The sequence below is a fragment of the Malaclemys terrapin genome, chromosome 2 (assembly GCF_027887155.1).
Source record: "Malaclemys terrapin pileata isolate rMalTer1 chromosome 2, rMalTer1.hap1, whole genome shotgun sequence".
Taxonomy (NCBI): domain Eukaryota; kingdom Metazoa; phylum Chordata; order Testudines; family Emydidae; genus Malaclemys; species Malaclemys terrapin.
The window spans coordinates 253,294,871-253,315,958 of NC_071506.1; the positions used below are offsets into that span (position 1 = coordinate 253,294,871).

A 21,088-nucleotide genomic window follows, 5' to 3' on the forward strand; every position below is an offset into this window, starting at 1 on the left:
TGTTTACAGGCGAGACTCATCTTATGCTGGGGTTCCGTTCCACGGTTAGCGCGTAAAGGGAAAACCGCGTATAGTCAAAATTACATTGAGTTGAATGGCGGGCAGAATTGCCCGCACTACATGTACAGTATTAAAATTGTTGTTTTTCTTTTTTTTGTTTTTGTTTTGTTTTTGCCGACCGCGTAAAGCTGAAATCGCGCATGTTAAATACGCGCAAAATGCAACTGACCTGTACATTAGTAATACAAGTTTATATCTTATTCTTTTAACTCCAGACATAGAAATAATACATGCAAACAAATAGGATGAACACACTCAGTAGATTATAAACTTTGGAATGATACCTTACAATAAAGAATATCCCAGTTACATCACATTCACATTATAAGCATAGTTTCATAAAGCATATGGAGTGCAACATCAGAGTCCTAAAAGTTGACAGTCTACTTTGAAGTTTTAACTTGGGTGCATGGAACTATTGCATCATTCCTCAGTAAGATTTTGTCATTGTTCCCTTTAAAGCATTATCCATAATGGGCAAAGCCCATATCCATGGCTTTCATAGACCAATTCTCAGCAGGCATAACCTTTTCCCTCCACCCTCAGCTTAAATTCGGGCCCTGTTTGAAATCAATGGAAAAACTCTTATTGACTTCAATGGGGCCAGGATCTCACTCAAAAGTATGCAGTTCACCTTCTCCCCATTTCATACCATGTTGATCTTACCATCTATATTTAGCACAAATTCTTTTGTCCTTATTCTTTTGAGTTCCATTGCTGAGATATGTACACTATATGCAAGAGCAGTTCCAGACTGCAGTTACATGTGAGATTAGCACTGATATCTTAGTTTTATCACATTTATAAGCAATTAATAGCAACTGACTTCTTATATGAAATGAAAACTGAAATGAGGTTTTTTCTTTCCAGGAACCGATATCTGAGATGCTTCCATTAACTGGGAAAACAATAATATTTGATAGTTTTCCTGATCCTTCAGAAACATGGGAAATAATTGAGACTATTGGCAAAGGAACATATGGCAAAGTTTTTAAAGTGTTGAACAAAAAAAATGGCAGCAAAGCAGCAGTCAAAATCTTGGACCCAGTTCACGTAAGCTACTTTAATATTAAATTGTTTTTTATTTAGTTGTAACTTACTATGTAACCTCATATGTTGGTTTGTCGGTTGTATTAGAAAAATAAAGTGGAAAATAACCATTATTTGTAAACATTTGACCAAGATGTCTTCTAGCTACATATGTATTTTTAGGCCTGTCAAGCAATTAAAAATATTAATCAGAATTAATTGCACTGTTAAACCAAAGAATACCAATTATTTCAATATTTTTGTTTTCTACATTTTCAAATATATTGATTTCAATTACAACACAGAACAAAGTGTCCAGTGCTCACTTTATATTTATTTTTTATTACAAATAGATACTATAAAAACAAAACAAATGGTATTTTTCAATTCACCTCATACAAGTACAGTAATACAATCTCTTTATCATGAAAGTTGAACTTACAAATATAGAATTATGTACAAAAAATAACTGCATTCAAAAATAAAACAATGTAAAACTTTAGAGCCTACAAGTCCACTCAGTCCTACTTCTTGTTCAGTCAGTCACTCAGACAAACACATTTTTTACATTTGCAGGAAATAATGCTACCCACTTCTTGTTTACAATGTCACCTGAAAGCTAGAACAGGTGTTCACATGGCACTGTTGTAGGAGGCGTCGCAAGATATTTATTTGCCAGATTCATTAAAGATTAACATGTCCCTTCATGCTTCAACCACCATTCCAAAGGACATGCGTCCATGCTAATGGGGGGTTCTACTCAATAACGATCCAGAGCAGTGCAGACCCGATGCATGTTCACTTTCATCACCTGAATCAAATTCCACAAGGAGAAGGTTGTTTTTCTTTTTTGGTGGTTCGGGTTTTGTAGTTTCCACATTGGAATGTTGCTCTTTTAAGACTTCTGAAAGCATGCTTAACACCTCATCCCTCTCAGATTTTGGAAAGCACCTCCGATTCTTAAACCTTGGGTTGAGTGCTGTAGCTATCTTTAGAAATATTACATTGGTATCTTCTTTGCATTTTGTCAAATCTGCAGTGAAAGTGTTCTTAAAACGAACAACATGTGCTGGGTCATCATCCGACATTGCTATAACATGAAATATATGGCAGAATGTGCGTAAAACAGAGTAGGCGACATACTATTCTCTCCCAAGGAGTTCAATCACAGATTTAATTAACACATTTTTTTAACGAGCATCATCAGCATGGAAGCATGTCCTCTCTGGAATGATGGCCGAAGCACGTAGGGGCATATGAATGTTTAGCATATGTGGCATATAAAAACCTTGCGATGCTGGCTTCAGAAGTGCCATACAAACGCCTGTTCTCACTTTCAGGTGACATTGTAAATAAGAATTATTTCCTGTAAATATAAAAAAACGTTTTTGTCTTAGCAATTGGCTGAACAAGAAGTAGCACTGAATGGACTTGTAGGCTCTAAAGTTTTACATTGTTTTGTTTGAGTGCAGTTATGTAACAAAAAATTTTACATTTGTAAGTTGCGATAAAGAGATTGCATTACGGTATTGTATGAGATGAATTGAAAAATACGATTTTTTTTATTTTTACAGTGCAAATATTTAATCAAAATAATATAAAGTGAGCACTGTACACTTTGTATTCTGTGTTGTAATTGAAACCAATATATTAGAAAATGTAGAAAAACATCCAAAATATTTAATACATTTCAATTGGTATTTTGTTTAACAGTGTGATTAAAACTGCAATTAATCGGGATTAATTTTTTTTGAGTGAATCGCGTGAGTTAACTGTTATTAATCGACATCCCTAGTATTTTTCTTATGGTTTGTGTTCTTGGGAACGACACTCGCCTGTTTGATTACATCTGGTCAATTAATCAAGGATATGAACTTTTAATTCTAATTTAGAATTAATTTCAGCATTGAATTCTCTTTGGTATTGATCAAAAACTTCCTTTTATTTTTCTTCTAGAAAAAGTTCTAAATTTTCTCATGGGTTGCACATACAGAATTCCAACTGTCTTATAATTATATAGTTTCACTATTAGTCCCTTTTACTTTTTTACATACTAGCTATGAGAAAGTCTGTTAATGTCAAATAAATCAGCCATTCCCTTCCAAGACAATAGAATGCATGTTTGAGTGTGCTTATCTAGATTATATGCAATACATTACTCTTCTAAAATAGAATGATAAATATTTATAGGTTCAGCATTTCCAAATATGTTCTGTGCTTAACAAAACATAAGGACCAAGTCTTCCACTTCCTTGATGAATTTACCATCTAAAAAGACAAAGGCAACAATCCTTACACACACAGCACCAGATGACCAGGAGGTAGATTCACTATACAGCATAACATATTTTTTATAAATAACTGAAATTTTTTGGATGACGGACAGATTAGTAGTTAATAGGCCTTGTGGAAGTAGTGTTTTCTGAGGAGGGGCTTGAAAGAGGAGAAGAGAACTCAACAGGACCATTCTTGTTAGTAACTTGTTCTGTTGCAAATAGATTCTGTTGAAAATAGATCCAAGTGGGCAGACCTTTGTGCTTTTATGGAACCCCATTGTCTTCAGTTGAGCTACATAGGTGCCAAGGGCCTTTCGGTTTGGATATGCTTGCAGTGGGCAGTAGACCACAAAATATAGACAATGAGACATTCCTACTCATCTCTTTCAAATGGCCTGTGCTATATAGAATGTCAGATTAGATGATCGTAATCATAGGCGCCAACTTATTTTGGAAAAAAAATAGTGGGTGCTTAGCACCCACGCGCAGTCAGCTCCCTCTCCCCTCACCTGTTAGCGGCTCCACCAATCAACTCCTCCCCCTCCTTCCCAGTGCCTCTCGCCCACCGTGATCAGCTGTTCCGCGGTGTGCAGGAGGCACTGGGAGGGAGGGGGAGAAGTGGGGACAAGGCGTGCTCAGGGGAGGGGGTGGAATTGGGCGGGAAGAGGTGGGGCAGAATGGAGGTGGGAAGAAGCGGGGTGGGAGTGGGGCCTTGGGGAAGGGGGGGGAGGCTGGGGCAGAGTGGGGGTTGAGCACCTCCGGCAAAGGAAAAAGCCGGTGCCTGTGATCGTAATGGTTCTTCTGGCCTTAAAACCTATGAAATATATTAATGTTGTAAACTTGCTATTAAATTTATCTTCACTCTGGTTCTTGTTAGTCTTTCTGTTTTTCACGTGTGTTTTCCACGCCAGAAATGGGGCCCATTTTTCATTCATCATCTTGTCGCATTTTAAAAGCAAAAATAATTCACAGCCAAGAGATTACAATCTTAATTAAATGAATTTAAGTGCACCAAAACATCATACAGCATCTTACTGTTTTTTGTAAACAGGGTCCTTCAATTTTACTGCAGACTCTGAATAATCAGGGCTCTCTTGCGACCCAGGGTCAGCTGAATGCCTACATAGCAGAAAACATTTTTTTGCACCAATCTATTTCACAAGAATGCATGAATGTTTGGTATTAACTGGATTATTGAAAGAGGCAGGGAAGCAATATAGCAGTGATGTCAGAAAATCACAAACCACTTTGCAAAGGGGAAGGAAAAGAAGGAGGGTGGAGATGGGAGGGAGAGAAGAAATAAAGCTGATGTCAGGGGAAAGAAGAAAGGAGGAGGAATTGGAGCAGAGGAAGAGGGGAGAGTCTGAAGGAGCTGGAATGAGTGAGAGGTGACAAGGACAGAATTGGTCAGAAAATGATTACTCATTTTATTTTTTTACAGAACATTTAGGCAAAAATAATTACTTTACTTTTTTGTCAATTTTCAGGGAAAAAAGGCAACTGTTTGTAGAAGAAAAATATTATTTTGTTTCTCTTTGTTTTCATCCTAAACTGCCTAGGACTAAAAAGTTTCAACTGGAACCTCAGAAATTTTCAGCCAAAAATGAAAATATTTGGTTTTCCAACAAACAATCAAAAATTGTCGAGAAAAAGCAGCTACTTTTTTCCAAAAAATCTTCATTTAATTAAAACCCAAATTTACCGTCCAAACCCAGGAAACTTTCCACTGGCCCAGAAACAGACATTTCACTAAGTGGATAAACAAGTGATCCATTAGGTGGTCAGCAGTAACTGGACAGCAAGAAATGTAGTAGAATAATAACTCTGAATCACCTAATTTCTGGATGGACTTTTCCTACTTCTTGATCCTTACAATGTTGTTGTTATATCTACATTATATTGGCATTATCCGCTATACCTGTGAGTCACTTTGCCCTAATGTGACTATGAATATTGTAAGTAGGGTGTATGGAATGAACTAGACTTCTTTCTGCAGTTTAAACTGAAGGATTTATTAATGGCTGCAGAGGGAGCCATTGTGATGAGGGAAAGAAAAAAGCACCTTATGGGCTCCCTTCTTTTAATTTTACATTTTTGCCTTAGCTACACAATTGCTAAATTTGAGAGACAAACTTGGATGGGTGAAAATCATGACTACATAAGAGAAAACATTTCAAGTATTGTTCAATAATTATCATAAATTACATGATTTTGGGAGATCTGAGACTAAGAACTTTAATCCTTAAGAGCTTTTGAAAGCTCCTTGTTGAATAACAGTTAAGAATGTGTAAAAGTGGAACAGGAAGGAGAATATTTATATGTGAAATAATAATAATTTGAGAGCCATTTTCATGTCCAAACTATACAAACTCCTCATTCTCTTGATTATCAAGTCCAGTAAACTTGATGGATAATTTGGCTAAAAATCTTAATGTCAATTATTATTAAAAGGTGCCTTTTTATTGCTTATGGGGAAATTTGACCTTTTATGAGCAGTTTGGGTTTTGTGCAATGTTTTATTAAGGTAAACATAACCAAATATATCCAGTTAATATATTTATCTTCCCCCATAAAATGAAGAGGAAGATTTCCTTTCCGTTATAGATGGAATGAATATTTTATTCATAGTCTCTCTCTCTCTCTCTCTCTCTCATTTCTTGTTATAAACGGAGCAAACCACATAATATCCGAGTGCCCCTCAGGAGACAATAACCTCTATTAAATCACAGTAGGACAGTGGTCCAATTTTCCTCTCCATTTCCCTGAGGCAGCCATGGCTATGGTGTATCTGTTGTGGCTTTTAATTTTTTTGTTTTTAATTTCTTTCTTTCTCCTAGCAGACACACTCAGTCCCTCTTCTCCTCCCTTTTTACCCTTATTTCTTCCCCCCCCCCACTTCCTTCTCTGCTGAGTTCCTGTTTTTAGGTGTGTCTGTGAGAACACTAACTTGAAGAAGTGAGTTTCACTTTTTCATTTGGAATGCAGGGAGATTTTTGGTTATTCTTGCCTCTTCCAGTAATGGGATCCGAAGTCTGGCTCCTATGGCTAAGAGAACCTTTCTCCCATTCCATAAGCATCATCCTTAAAATTGAAAACTTCATCGTTCCCTTGGGACATAAGATGTCATGGGCGGTTGTCATAACACAGAGAGAGGCTCTCTGAGGTATGTTCAAGGCCCTAGTGGGACTGATCTAAGTTTAACAATGACTAAGACTACATTTTAGTCACGGGTATTTTTAGTAAAAGTCATGGACAAGTCACGGACAGTAAACAAAAATTCACGGCCCAGGACCTGTCCATAACTTTTACTATATACCCCTGACTAAAACTGGGGGGGGGGGGAGGGCAGCCTGGGAAGCCCGGGACTCCCACTGTTGCTGTGGGGAGGGGGGGGGACTGGCAGGCACGCCTACCCCTCAGTAGCTGCAGAGTTTGGGTGTGGGAGGGGGTGGGGCACGGGACGGGGTGAGGTGGGCTTTGGACAGCGCTTACCTGGGGGGCTCCCCGGCAGCGGCGACATCCCCCTCGCTCAGCTCCTACGTGGAGGCTTGGCCAGGCAGCTGTGCACGCTGCCTCCACCCAGAGCGCCAGCTTCACAGTTCCCATTGGCCAGGAACTGCAGTAATGAAGTAGTGCAGCTCCATTTCAAGTGTAGACGAGCCCACAGTTAACCCTTTATACAGTTTGTCTTTGAAGTGTTTGCAGGTGATCAGCAGACAAAAGCTCGGGGTGAAGCTTCAAAGGCTGAATCCATAGGTCAGAGTTTGCAGTCCCCTCCTCCTAAGTATTTCTTAGGAATTCTGCTTCACACATATTGTCCCAAAAGATAATTGGTCTCTGCCCAATTGTTCAGCATAGTCTCTTGGAGTTCACAGTACTTTCCAGTGGTTGTATTCGTCCTGCCTTCCTTTTAAAGACGTTCCATACATTCTCACAATAATCTAAAGATTTGCATTTTTTAATATAATGAACTCCTAAAATAATTAAATGTAATTCAGTGAGGTTTGTGCATGATATTGAAGGAAGTTAATATAACTGTCACACCCTGTTCCCTCCTAAAGACATTTGTAAATAAACACAATCAATCTGCATCAGCTTGAGATACTGGTCATCTGTCGAAGACTCAAGGGCATATGGAGCAGTAGATGTCAGCAATGAGCACAATCTTTGTATTGCCAAACTGAAATTAAAATGGGAAAAGATCCACTTTAAATAAAAAGTGGCAAAGAAAGTCAACATTACAGAAGTGAGCACAAAAGGGTACTGTGAGAAATTCCAGCTTGAGCTAAGACACAGATCTAGTCGCTGCCAGAGGCAGAAGAAAGTGAGACTGGACCTAAAGAAAAAAGGGCAATACTCAGACACAACATGTTACAAGTTGCAGCAGTCGCTGTTGGATATCAACACAGATTTCGGCTTTGTTTACATTAGCACTTTTGTTTGCAAACCTTTTGTTGGTCGGGGTGTGACTGTCATAAGTTTCATCAACAAAAGCACCAGTGTGGACAGCACTATGTCGGCAGGAGATGCTCTTCCGCTGACCTAGCTACTGCCGCTCGTTCAGGGTGGTTTAATTATGCCAGTGGGAGAGCTCTCTCCCACCAGCCTAGAGCAGCTAGATGGGAGACCTTACAGCTGCGTCACTATAAGGTCTGTGGTGTAGACATAGCCTTAGGCCTGGTCTACACTACGGGGTTAGGTCGAATTTAGCCACGTTAGATCGATTTTTAAAATGAATGCGCCCACACAACCAACCCCGTTCCGTTGACTTAAAGGACTTCTGTACTCCTCCCTGGCGAGGGGAGTAGGGCTAAAATCGACCTTGCTGGGTTGAATTTGGGGTAGTGTGGACGCAAAATCGACAGTACTGGCCTCTGGGAGCTATCCCAGAGTGCTCCAATGTGACCGCTCTGGACAGCACTTTGAACTCTGATGCACTAGCCAGGTACACAGCAAAAGCTCTGGGAACTTTTGAATTTAATTTCCTGTTTGGTCACCGTGGTGAACTCAGCAGCACAGGTGACCAGGCAGTCCCCCCAGAATCATAGAGCGTAGAATGTTTCTACGCTCCCCCTATCATCTCTGTCCCTGAGGTTATCGCAGATTAGAAGGCGAAAAAAACGCACTCGCGATGACATGTTTTCCGAGCTCAGGCAGTCCTCCTGCGCTGATAGAGCACAGCTTAATGCATGGAAGCATTCAGTGGCAAAGGCCAGGAAAGAATTAAGTGAGCGTGAAGAGTGGAGGCAGAATGCGATGCTGAGGCTAATGGGGGAGCAAATGGACATGATGAAGTGTCTGTTGGAGTTGCAGGAAAGCCAGCAAGAGCACAGACCCCCCGCTGCATCCACTGTATAACCGCCTACCCCATGTTCCATAGCCTCCTCACTCAGATGCCCAAGAACGTGGGGGGAGGCTCCGGGCACCCAGCCACTCCACTCCAGAGGATGGCCCAAGCAACAGAAGGCTGTCATTCAAACAGTCTGATTTTTAGTGTGGCTACAATAAGCAATGTGGCCGTGTCCTTCCCTCCTTCCCCACCTCACCCGGGCTACCTTGTCCATTATCTCATTTTTTTTTAATTAATAAAGAAAGAGTGCATGGTTTCAAAACAATAGTTACTTTATTTCAAAGGGTGGGGGTGCTTGGCTTACAGAGAATTAAAATCAACAAAGGGGGCAGGTTTGCATCAAGGAGAAACACACACAACTGTCACACCATAGCCTGGCCAGTCATGAAACTGGTTTTCAAAGCCTCTCTGATGCGCAGTGTGCCTTGCTGTGCTCTTCTAATTGCCCTGGTGTCTGGCTGCTCAAAATTGGATGCCAGGTGATTTGCCTCAACCTCCCAACCCGCCATAAATGTCTCCCCCTTACTCTCACAGATATTATGGAGCACACAGCAAGCAGCAATAACAATGGGAATGTTGGTTGCGCTGAGGTCTGACCTAATCAGCAAACAGCACCAGCAAGCTTTTAAAGTGCGTGACAGTCAGCTGAGTGGGCTCCATGCTTGCCATGGCGTCTGCATGGGTAACCCAGGAAAAAAGGCGTGAAATGATTGACAGCCGTTGCTTTTACAGAGGGAGGGGCGACTGACCACATGTACCCAAAACCACCCGCGACAATGTTTTTGCCCCATCAGGCATTGGGAGCTTAACCCAGAATTCCAATGGGCAGCGGAGACTGCGGGAACTGTGGGATAGCTAGCCACTGTGCACCACTCCGTAGGTCGATGCTAGCCACGGTAGTGAGGACACACTCCGCCGACTTAATGTGCTTAGTGGGGACTGTGACGGGTTGGATCACAGAAACCCCCTTGGGAGCTGCCACCTGATGTGCAAAAGACTACCCCTGCTCCTGTTTTCCCTGCCAGCTCAGGACTCCAGCACCCTGTCTTGCTCAGCCAGACACTCCCGTCTGCTGCAACACAGACCCAGGGTCTGAATCACTTGCCCCAAAGCTGCAAGTTTACCTGAAAACAGCTCACAGAAGTGTGCTTGTCTTTAACACTCAGATGCCCAACTCCCAATGGGGTCTAAACCCAGATAAATCCGTTTTACCCTGCATAAAGCTTATGCAGGGCAAACTCATAAATTGTTCACCCTCTATAACACTGATAGAGAGATATGCACAGTTGTTTGCTCCCCCAGGTATTAATACATACTCTGAGTAAATTACTAAATAAAAAGTGATTTTATTAAATACAGAAAATAGGATTTAAGTGGTTCCAAGTAGTAACAGACAGAACAAAGTAAGTCACCAAGCAAAATAAAATAAAATGCGCAAATCTATGTCTAATCAAACTAGATACAGATAAGTTCCTCACCAATTCCAGAATGCTCCCTTTTACAGGCTAATCTCCTTTTAGCCTGGGTCCAGCAATCACTCACAATCCCTGTAGTTACTGTCCTTTGTTTCAGTTTCCTTCAAGTATCCTGGGGGGGTGAAGAGGCTCCTTCTTTAGCCAGCTGAAGACAAAATGGAGGGGTCTCCCACAGGTTTAAATAGACTCTCTCTTGTGGGTGGAGACCCCCCTTCTCCCTCCTATGCAAAGTCCAGCTCCAAGATGGAGTTCTGGAGTCACCTGGGCAAGTCACATGTCCCTGCATGACTCAGCCTTTACAGGCCGAATCCATTGTCCACATGGTATCTTGCATGTCTCCAGGAAGACTTCTTATGTGGATTGGAGCATTCCAAGATGCATTGTTCCCCAAGTGTTTCCTGATGAGGTACTTAACCTGGCAAATTCCTTCCTAAAGAAGCTGACAAAATGCCTCACAAAGTTTACTTAGAAACCAAGCCAGCATACAGCCCATATTCTTAACCTCAAGTAGAAAATGATATACATGTACAAATAGGATGAATAAATATAGTAGACCATAACCTTTACAGAGATATATTACATGGCACAGGCAGCACAAAACATATTCCAGTTATGTCATACATACATTTATAAGCACCCCCTCCATAAAGCCTTATGGGGTACACTGTCACAGGGACATATACAATCGACTGTATAAAATCGATCTCTAAAAATCGACTTCTATAAAATCGATTTAATTTCGTAGTGTAGACATACCTTCAGACACAACAAGAATTGGATAAGCCAAGAGATGTGGCATCATATCGAGGAAGGAAAAGCACTGTCCGGAAAACTTCTGAATGCTAAGATCATTTGACTGTTGGGTGAAAGAGCAAAGGAGGAGTACAAGAAAGCAGACAAAATGGTGAAAAGCATGAGACGATAAAACAGAGAGATGTTGAAGGCCTAGCAGCTGAAGTTGCTGCTATGATAGGAAGTTAGTCGTTTACCAAGTGATTGAAACTTCAGAACAGGAAATCAGCCAATGAAAAATATAGATGGAAAAATGCTTACAACTGAAGTAGAACAGAATAACAGATGGGCAGAACAATTCAAAGAAGTCCTCAACAGACCCAGCCCTACCTCAGCACTAGTATTCAATGAAACATGAACCAAATCAACTTGATACCAACAGCGGTCTCTGGAAGGTTCGTGCCGGGGCTCGACCCTCCTGGACTCACTACACAGGCCCTCTGGTGCAGGGGCTGAACAACAATAGAACAGTTAAGGAGCTCAGGCCCTCTGGTGCAGGGGCTGAACAACAATAGAACAGTCAAGGAGCTCGGGCCCTCTGGTGCAGGGGCTGAGCGACAGTATCACAGTTAGGAAGCTCAGTCCCTTAGGTGCAGGGGCTGAGCAACAATGCAACAGTTAAGGAGCTCAGGCCCTCTGGTGCAGGGGCTGAGCAACAGTATCACAGTTAGGAGGAAGCCTGCCACCCGTGAGCGGGGAGGTGGCAGGGGGGGACGCAGGCCCACCCACTCCACTGCGTCCCAGCCCGGGGCCCTAGCAGCGGCCACTGCCGCTGCAGGTCAGTGGGGTGTCCTGACCGAAACACACTGACATCGGCTCACACGTGACTGCAGCCTGACCGGGGTCGGCTACCCCCGGGCTACTTCCAGGTTCCCCCTCAGGGCCTACGTCCGTGGCACTGGGCCCAGTCCAGTCCATCAGCATGGGTTCCTCCCGGCCAGGGCTTGGCGGCAGTTCCAGCAGCTCCTTGGGGAAATCCGGCCAATTGGAGTCTGGCGGCTCCTCCGGGTAACAGGAGGGGCGGAGGGGCTCTGGTGCCATCTTGCCTTCGGGGTTGGTGTGGGGGAGTTCCAACTGCTCCTCCCAATGACGGGAACGGGCGGGCTCTGGTGGTTCCTTGTGGTAGTGGGCTCGGGGCAGCTCCGGCCACACAGGGCAACGGCCTTGGGGCTCTCCCGGCCGCGAGCTCCCTGTGGTGGCTGGGGCCTCACTGAGCTCTGGCGGCCGGCTTTTATACTTCCTGTCCTGCCCCTTAACTTCCGGGGGGCGGGGACAGGCGGCGGGGGCTTCACCCACTTGGGCGTCTGTAAGGGCACTCCCTCTGCTGGGCAGGAGGGGAGCCACACCGACTCACTACACGGTCTGATAGAGATGTCAGAAGTACAGGCTGCAGTCAAGAAGCTGAAAAACACCCAAATAGTGGGAGATGATGAAATCACAGCAGAAATGCTAACAGCACTTGATGCTACCACCCTAATGAAACTGGCAGAACTGTTCAATGAAGTCTGGAAAAAGACCCCCCCTTGACCATGGAAAATTGTCAGAATATCCAAAAAAGGGTGATCTTACTGACTGTAACAATTGGACAGTAGTGTGACTTCTTGCCATTGTAGGGAAAGTCTTCTGTATTGTGATATTACAAAGAATGAAAGAGCAGTGGATGCAAAGCTTGGAGAAAAACAGGCTGGATTCAGGCCCAACATAGATCAGATATTCACACTAAGGACCATCATAGAAGAATGTATAGAACGTTTCAGCTTCCCCTTATCAACTTAATTTAATTGTTTTTCAAAAGGCATTTGACAGCATGCATAGAAATACTATTCTTCAGTGTTATGGAATCCAGCTAAAGTCATTGATGCTACATACAATGATGCAAACTGTGCTGTAAGGATGAACAACCAGACAACAGAATGGTTCAACCTGGAAAATGGTGTGAAGCCGGGCTATAGTCTAACTCTGTAATTGTTGTTTGGCATGGGTAGCACGATACTAGCCAGCAGAGACCTTGTGACATCCAGGATAGGAAAGGCATTCACTAAACTCAACAATGTATGGACATCAAAGATATACCATAACGTAGGCAAAATGGAGAATTTTCAACTCAGACATAATATCAGTGTTATTGTATGGCTGCGAGAGCTATTAAAATGATAGAAAACTAGATGCCTTTGGAAAATATGTGTCTACAAAAGTTTCTGGGCACTGAATGGAGAAAACTTATCACCAACTAAGTGATCTGACAAATCACCAGATAGCAGTTTGTCGCTGCTACAAGGAAGTGTTTGGACATATTTGGGGCATTTACCCCAGATGCCAACACACAGGCTCCAATATGAAGCTGTCAAGTGGAAGCTAACTGGTATGAGGGGACAAGGTCTCTCTTGGGTACCCTCAAGAACCCTTACCAAGGAGGGCTGAACAGCCAGTCTCAACACAGAGCCAATGGAAGCAGCAGGTAATGACAGAGAGAGAGATGGAAGAGACTGGTTTACAGCCTTGTGCACCAACATTGGTGCAAGAAGGATGCAATAATAAAATAACTCTCTCTGTCCAAGGTAAAGGCAGTATAGATCTGTGTTTTTCTGGCACTTGAGACCATGGCAGCTGCTCACAAATAGCTTAATGAGAATGTTAATAAAAGTTGTTCAAAGCACATGAAGCACCTCAGGCTCGTGTATCAGAGGGTAGAGGACTCCCAACAGTCGCTCTGGGAGGGGACCCAGCACATGCCCATGCTACGATGAGCTGGACTACACACTCTCCTGTGCTGCAAGTACAGAGACTGAAGTGACTTGCAACCCCCTCCTTGTTCCCATTGGTCTGATTGTACAATGGGGCACCAATGAGGGTAGGATAAGGAGGCAGCAGCAACCTCAGAGGAAGTCCTGGGTGCCCCTAAGGAGGAGCAGCATGTGATTTTGCACCTCTACCCAGTGGATCTGGTTGAGGAAACTTCCTTTCCTTCCCTCCCCTTCCCCCAAGGAGCCTGAGGAACACTGCAGACCCCAGACCCCAAGGGTGGTATGTTACAATACACCCCCATCTTCCCCAGAAATATCCCCTCTTGCTCTGGTGAAATATGCCTTAAGCCTGATACGGTCCCCTAGAAATGCACACTGTAAATTAATGATTTCATTGAGATCACATGAACCACTTTAATGCATTTAGCGGAAGCTTTAACAAAGACTATGAATGAGCAGTCTCTGTCTCCCTGTGGCTATGCATTTCTTGGCAAGCACTCTGGCAACAGTAGTCCCTGGCCATGCTGATGGGGGTGGTAAAGGGAGGGGACTGGTTTGGAAATGGCCAAATGGGGAAGGAATCATTTCATGACATGAACTTTTATGAAAAGACCCAGAACTACCACCCTTTTCCCCCTCCCCCCACCCACTCTTTCCTTCCCTTTATGAATGGGAGCTGGTTTTCTGTGCAGGCCCACCTAGGTCCAGGAAGGGAACTGTTTGGTTGTCCGAGGAATGTTTGAGTGGTCCGTTCTTCCTGTGACCATTTCAAACATTTGTTACTATTCCCAGTCCCTGATGTCTGGCCTCTCCTTTCACTGAGCCACACTGCAGAAGCAGGGAGAAGTTTGGGGTGGGTGAAGGTTCAACTCCCCGCAGTTCCTCAAACACAATACTGTGTCCTTTTGCAGCAGAGAGGCAGCAGGCATGCAATGTTAATCAGAAACTTCAGAGAAGACCATATAGGCTTGTGGTGTGACTCTTTCCGTGTCTCTTTCAGTGCTGTTCACTGGACACTGGACAGAGTGTCTGGCAATACAGGAACATTAGGGAAGGGGTGGGTATTCTTTGTGGGTCTCTGTTCCTCTTCTCTGGGAACTCCATCTGCTCCCTCTCCGTTTGCCTCCCTGTCCTGCAAGCAACTTTTTGCTATAGCACAAACTCAAGCTGGTTCCTCAGGTTCAACAGCAGGGCAAATATGTTTGGTCCATGTTTGTAGCTCACCACTGAGCAATAGATAGAGGGCTGACTATTAGCAGAAACACCTCTCTGGCATAGGTTGTCAGCTCCCCTGATAGGACTGGAAAGACATCCCCTTTGATGCATTATACACATTACAACATTTTAATAACAATACCTCAGATATTTTACTATTGTTAACCACAGTTTCTTCCTCAGGGACTGTAGCATTGTGCAGGAAAGAAGAGGACTATACCCGTTGCACTCCTCAGATGTTATGTCGGGGGGGAGGGGTCCTAGTTTCCTTCAGAGGAAATGAACTATAATGTGTGACAGGTTCCCCTGGGTGCCACTTAAAACTGGGGTACCACTGAGCCCTCCTGCCCCACCAACCTGGGTTCCCTTTACACTGTGCTGCTGTGACAGGCTCTCAAGCCCCCTTCCAGCACACAGGTGGGGACACACCCAGCTGCAATTTTACACAGACGGTGAGATCAGCTCTGTATGGGGAAGCTCAGCTAAGGAATTGCCCAGCACTCAAGTGCACACCCCCTCTGGAGTGTAAATCCAAAATTGTATCATCTTGCGCTGCACAGAGAACTATACAGCGTCAGCTCATTTGAAATTCACCCCCTCCCTCAATGTGGAGGAAGATATGCACAGCTTCTTGCCCGCCGCTCCCCCCCCAGTTATGAATTACACAAACTGTTTTTAGAGAAAACAAAACCAACTTTATTAACTACAAAAGATAGATTTTAAGTGATCATAAGGGATAGCAAACAGATCAAAGTTGATTACTTAGCATATAAAACAAACATGCAATCTAAGCTTAAAATACTAAAGAAACTGGTTACAGGTAGTAATTTCTCACCCTAATGTTGTTTTAGGCAGATTGCAGAGATTATGTCACTCCCCTGCCTTAAATAGGTTTTAAATATGGCAGGAATCCTTTGTCTTCCAGTGTGATTCCCACCCCCGGTCTGGGGAAAAGTACTAAATTTATCATGGAGTCCAGTATCACGTGACCCTGTAGCCACAACTCAAAGTCTATTTGCAGAGTCCACAGGAAGGCTTTCCAGGAAGGTGGGAGATTAGCATCTTCAAAGACCTATTGTTTTTCCTAATGGCCCTTTCCTTCCAACAATCTAGACTGATTGCATTCTGTCTAGTGTGCGTTCCCCAGGGGTAAACACAGTTGTGATAGGCGCATAGACAATATTCCTAACTTCAGATACAAAATTATACATGCATACAAATAAGATAATCATATTCAGTAAATCATAACTTTTCCAATGATATCTTACATGGCCCATCTTGCATAAAACATTCTCAGATATGCTATAATCATATCATAATATCTCTGAGGAATATGGGAAGTAGTGTCACACCTCCCCCGTTTGATTACTGCCAGAGGGTTAGTCACTGACTAATGCGAGGGCAGTGTGCCTAATGTCCTCCTTAGGTCTTGGTTATACAACTTCCAAGTGTTATCAAACATTGTAGTGTTATCCATAGGTGTTTGTGCAAAGTTCTGAATTTCTTTTTTCAGGTTGCCTGAAAGTATTCTAGTGTGCAGCATTGTTAACACAATGCAGATATCAATATCTTTTAAAGTGTAAGTGTCTTGGAATTTAGCCACCAATGCCATGAGACAGTGTGCCTCAGTTTCCCCTTCCACACAGCAGTTTAGGTTTTTCTGCTGTGCCAAACTCTAAGCCTGTTTACAGGTATTGGCTGAGAAGCAGTATTCTTATAGGACTTCCTTGTTATCACTCCTAGCATGTTCAAAAGTTTTTTCCAAAAATTATGCATGTTACACATTTTTAAGGAATTTATCATTAATACCAAATTCTTTGTTACAACCAATAAGCTGTGTATTATGAGGTTCCACGGTACCAGCAACTTTGTGACAGGGAGGTGTTTCCAAGTATGTTTATCATACCACCTCTTCTGTTTCGATAGTCCGGTTTGTTCAGTATTCATTGTGTTTTGCAACCTCTTCTTGAACCACAGTATGTGTTCAGATACTGCTCTTTCTTCCCCTTTTGTAAATGTTCTTCGTTCATGTATGTATTTGGGGCTTTGGGGAGAAAAGGGTGTAAGGAGACCTTGCATGTTACTGGCCAGTCCCCTGTGGAGTTGCATTCCATCTCCAGGGCTATGCCCATGAAAAATATCCTCCCCGTCCCCCCAAATTCCTTCTCAACTTCCTTCTCTGGCTCCCCCCTCCAAGACACACACCTCTGTGCTCTCTAGTGGGATCTATCCCGTTTGGCTATGAGCCCACAGCCAAACAGCCAGAACAGTCTTTTCACTGGTAGGCACTACGCCCTCCTCCATCTTTGAATTGGGCTTGCCTCCAGCCACAAAGTCCATATCATAACAATATCTCTATGAGGAATATGGGGTGTAGTGTCACATAATGCACCCCTTGTCTTTGACTTGGTGGGACCTTACCTGCTACCAGGGAGCTCATTTCTCAGAGAGAACAGAGTGAGTGGAGAAGGACCCTTGGAGACTTTTTGATTGTTCCTGACTTCTTTAGTCAATGCCAATTTGATTTCCTTAGGCCACGGGAGGATAGGACTCTTAGGCAGGAAGAAGCAATCATGAACCATTTCCTGCAAATGGGGAGACAGCACAGGGTGTAGGAGCATGCCCAGAGGTAAAGGGATCATGCAGTCCCTAGTACAATTGGTGGCAGAATGCTTCTGGGCTCTGCCTGCCACCATCGCTGCTGCACGTCTCTGGGAACAAGCACCACCTTCTTCTCCTCCTCCAGCTGCTGGCCAGGCTGTTGGTGAGGTAGTGGATCAAACACACATACACCTGTTATGGGAAGAAGCATGGTGGACAGCTAGCACATTATCTCCTACTGGTATCCAAAACTCCTTGCAGTGAAACCCACCAGCTCATGCTATGGGGGACAATAACTCCCAAGCCAATCCCAGTACCCCACCCTGTGTTCAGCCTCCAAACCCCGCACGGGAGATTCCCCTCACCTTACGAGTGTGAGGTTGGTACACCCCATCACACATCCCTCCTAAAAAATGTTCCTAATTAAAAATACAAACAGGGATGACAACAGTGAACTAAGTTCAGAAGCAACTGATGTCTTTCAGAAGCACCATGGAGAACCCAATGAAGATTAGGTAAATGTCTGGCTTTGTAAATGATTTAATTAACAATACAAACAAAGGAAACCCAAACACAGTTAAGAATAAAGATAGATAACACTGACCCCTCATCCCCATCCTCAACAAACAGTCACCACTAGCAACCATAGGAGTATTCATGTATAACAGCTCTTATGTACGGTTTGCACTGGTTTAGAGAACATTGATAAGAAGTTATGTGTGAAGCGCCTTCCAAAACCTCTCTTAAATGTTCCATGATGTGCAAACAAATAGCATCACAAATTTCCCTTGCCTGCTGGGAACCAGGAGTAGTGTGCAAATGGATGGCATCCAGCTGTCTGTCAAGGCTTTGATAACCAGATCTTGGGCCCACTCTGAAGTATTCACATTTGGTTTCACATATGTTGTGCAAGGCACAACATGCCACTATACCGAAGACTATGTTTGCCATATTGGCATCCATGCGGGTCCACAACCATCACCAATAGGCTTTTAGCTACCCAAACACATAGTCAGCCACCACTCTACAGTCTGTGGTTGAATTCCCCCTTTCTTGGGCCGGCAATGTCAGGATAAGGCTTCATGAGCCAAGTTGAGTGGGTATGTGGGGTCCCCCAAAATAACACTATACAGAACCACATTGTTTCTGGGGAATAAAGTCCTTCTTCCCCCCTACAGTAAACATCGATCTCCTGAGCACCCAGGTCTCATGGAGCTTTCCAATGTGTCCAGTGTTCATGTTCATTAACCAGCCCTTTTGCTCCCCTAAGCCTTGGAGAATAAGTGAAGCTTTTTCAGTTCACATATTCACTTTCAATTAGCAAAGTATCGGGCTGTGTGCTCTATTGATGGCTCTCGCATAGCTGGAAAACCCCATCCTCTGAAATCTAGCTATAATTTCATGGACTTGGGTTGTTGCAACCACCGGTGGGTAGATGAGAGCATAGATAGCTTGGCAAACCTGTACAGCCACCACCCCAACAGCAGACTTCTGATCCACAGCTGTCAGGTATTGCCAGCTCCAAAGGGAGATAGCCACCAGCTTCTGCACTGGTATTGGTTTCTGAAATTGAGTGGTCTGGAACTGGAGGGTTGCTGCAAGCTGCTCAAACAACTCTGTGAAGATTTGCTTCCTCTTTCTGAAGTTCTGCAGCCACTGGTCTGCAGAAAATCATTCGAGGTTTCCAAAATGATGTGGTCCCACCACGCCATGCTGGTTCTCCAGGACCAGAAGCGGCGGTCCACCCATGGCCATACTATTGCAATCACAGCATTGAAAACACCTGTTCCATGGCACCCAATGGATTTTCACTCATCTTCTCGGTCACCTGGCTTCAGAGTCCCTCATGTTTCTGGATGGATTCTGTCCAGTATCCAGTACTGCATCACTTGGACATTTGTCCTGTGAGTAGCAGAAGGAATATCTCCACATCCTCATGGACTTTCTCCATGTCTTCCATGCAGTTGGGCAGGAGGAAGGCTGAGCAGGAGTTGCCATTGCCAAATGTGTGAAGGCAGCATATAGTACCAGCAATATGCAGCAAGGTGGTTCCCAGAGTGTCTCCTGTGATGCACAGGACTCTGGGATACTGGCCCAGAAATGGTAGTGCTACTGTCACATACTGAAAAGGGATGGTGTGAACATGGGCACACACTTGTGCACTGTGTATACCCATGCCCAGCACAGCATATAAGGACACAGTGCAGATATGGGGTACCCACACTAGCAGTACATGCACAACTAATTGGAGAAGTGCACTAGTATAGGTATACCTTATATGTGACCAGAGTGGCTGTTGCTAAGATCCCCATGTCCCCAAGTGCAGATGAAATACCTTCACACCTTGACTGCAGCAGAGCCCAGTAGCACCCTTCTCTGGGTACTGGAAAACTCCCATGTGCTTTGGGACATCATCTGGTATGGAGATCCCTGGGTGCACTGTTTCAGAAACTCCAAACAATATGAAACTTTCTTCAAAAGTATAAAGAGGTTCAGTGAGACCCAAAAAAAGAAGGGGTGGGGTCTTGCCACATGCATTTGCAGAGATGGGGAACTCAACAGCAATGATATTTTTCTAGGGTTCCCCTCTCCCCATTTTTTACTCTGTCAAGGAGAGGGGTGTGAACAGAGTAACAGTGGCAATTCTGACTCCACATTAAGGGAGCACTCAGGACCCACCATCAAGAGAGGTGAACTCTGCTGGTACCTTTGGTGAATGCTAGCTACATTATTTGGTACTCTTTGGAGTATAAGAGCTTGGGGAGAGCTGAATACTGAAACTAAAATTAAAACTAAGAAAGATCAACTTTAACCAGAAAGTGGCATATTTGTCATTTTCAGTCTCTGTGCCTGTTGCAATACCTGGATGTTGATATGCACAGTATTTGCAAGTTTTCAAAATGTATTAAATGTTTTCCAGTGCATTTAATTAATTTATTGTTATTTATTATTATTTGTATTGCAGTAGTGCCCAGGAGCCCTGGTCATGGATTAGAGCGCCCTATTGCTAGCCAGGGTAAAAACAGAGAACAAAGACACTGCTCCAAAGAGCAACAATCTAAAGATCTAAGTGTAAGGCAAGAGACAACAGGTAGACACCAACAGAGAGATGGAGGAGCACAAGGAAAGAATGAGACAATATTTGTCAGTGAGATTCAACAAATCTGTCTAGTAAATTATTTCATTCAACCTTGATGCTGTCATATTTTAGTAACTTTTTCTTCTAAGCAAATGCCTTGTTTAGCAAAGGCTGCTAATATACTGGGGCTGGACTCACACCTGCTGGCACAGAGAGAGGGAGGTGAATCCAGATTGTACCTTCCAGAACCCAGCCCTTAGCCCCAGAGAAGGGATTCACAACTGAAGGGAGGGCCGGTTGTAGGAATACTGTCTGTTCTCCCTCATGGTGGTACCAGACAAGAAAAGCTGCAAGTTCTCCCAGGGACTCAATAGCAGTTTTTCTGGAAGTTACAATCAATACTGGCCACCCTTGGATCTGTGCCAGCTTCATGCAGAATGTTGTGAGGATGTTGTGACCACCTGGAA

The 21,088-nt window shown here is 43.7% G+C and overlaps 1 protein-coding gene across 20 annotated transcripts in view; it reads left to right on the forward strand.

Annotated features, from left to right (window-relative positions):
• Window positions 1-21,088, forward strand: part of MYO3A (myosin IIIA) — a 351,398-nt gene that overhangs the window by 162,789 nt on the left and 167,521 nt on the right. For all 20 annotated transcript variants that reach the window (XM_054020735.1, XM_054020736.1, XM_054020737.1 and 17 more), the window contains one exon: window positions 931-1,113. In XM_054020735.1, the coding sequence (XP_053876710.1) occupies window positions 931-1,113 (183 nt within the window). The remainder of the gene's footprint in view (window positions 1-930; window positions 1,114-21,088) is intronic.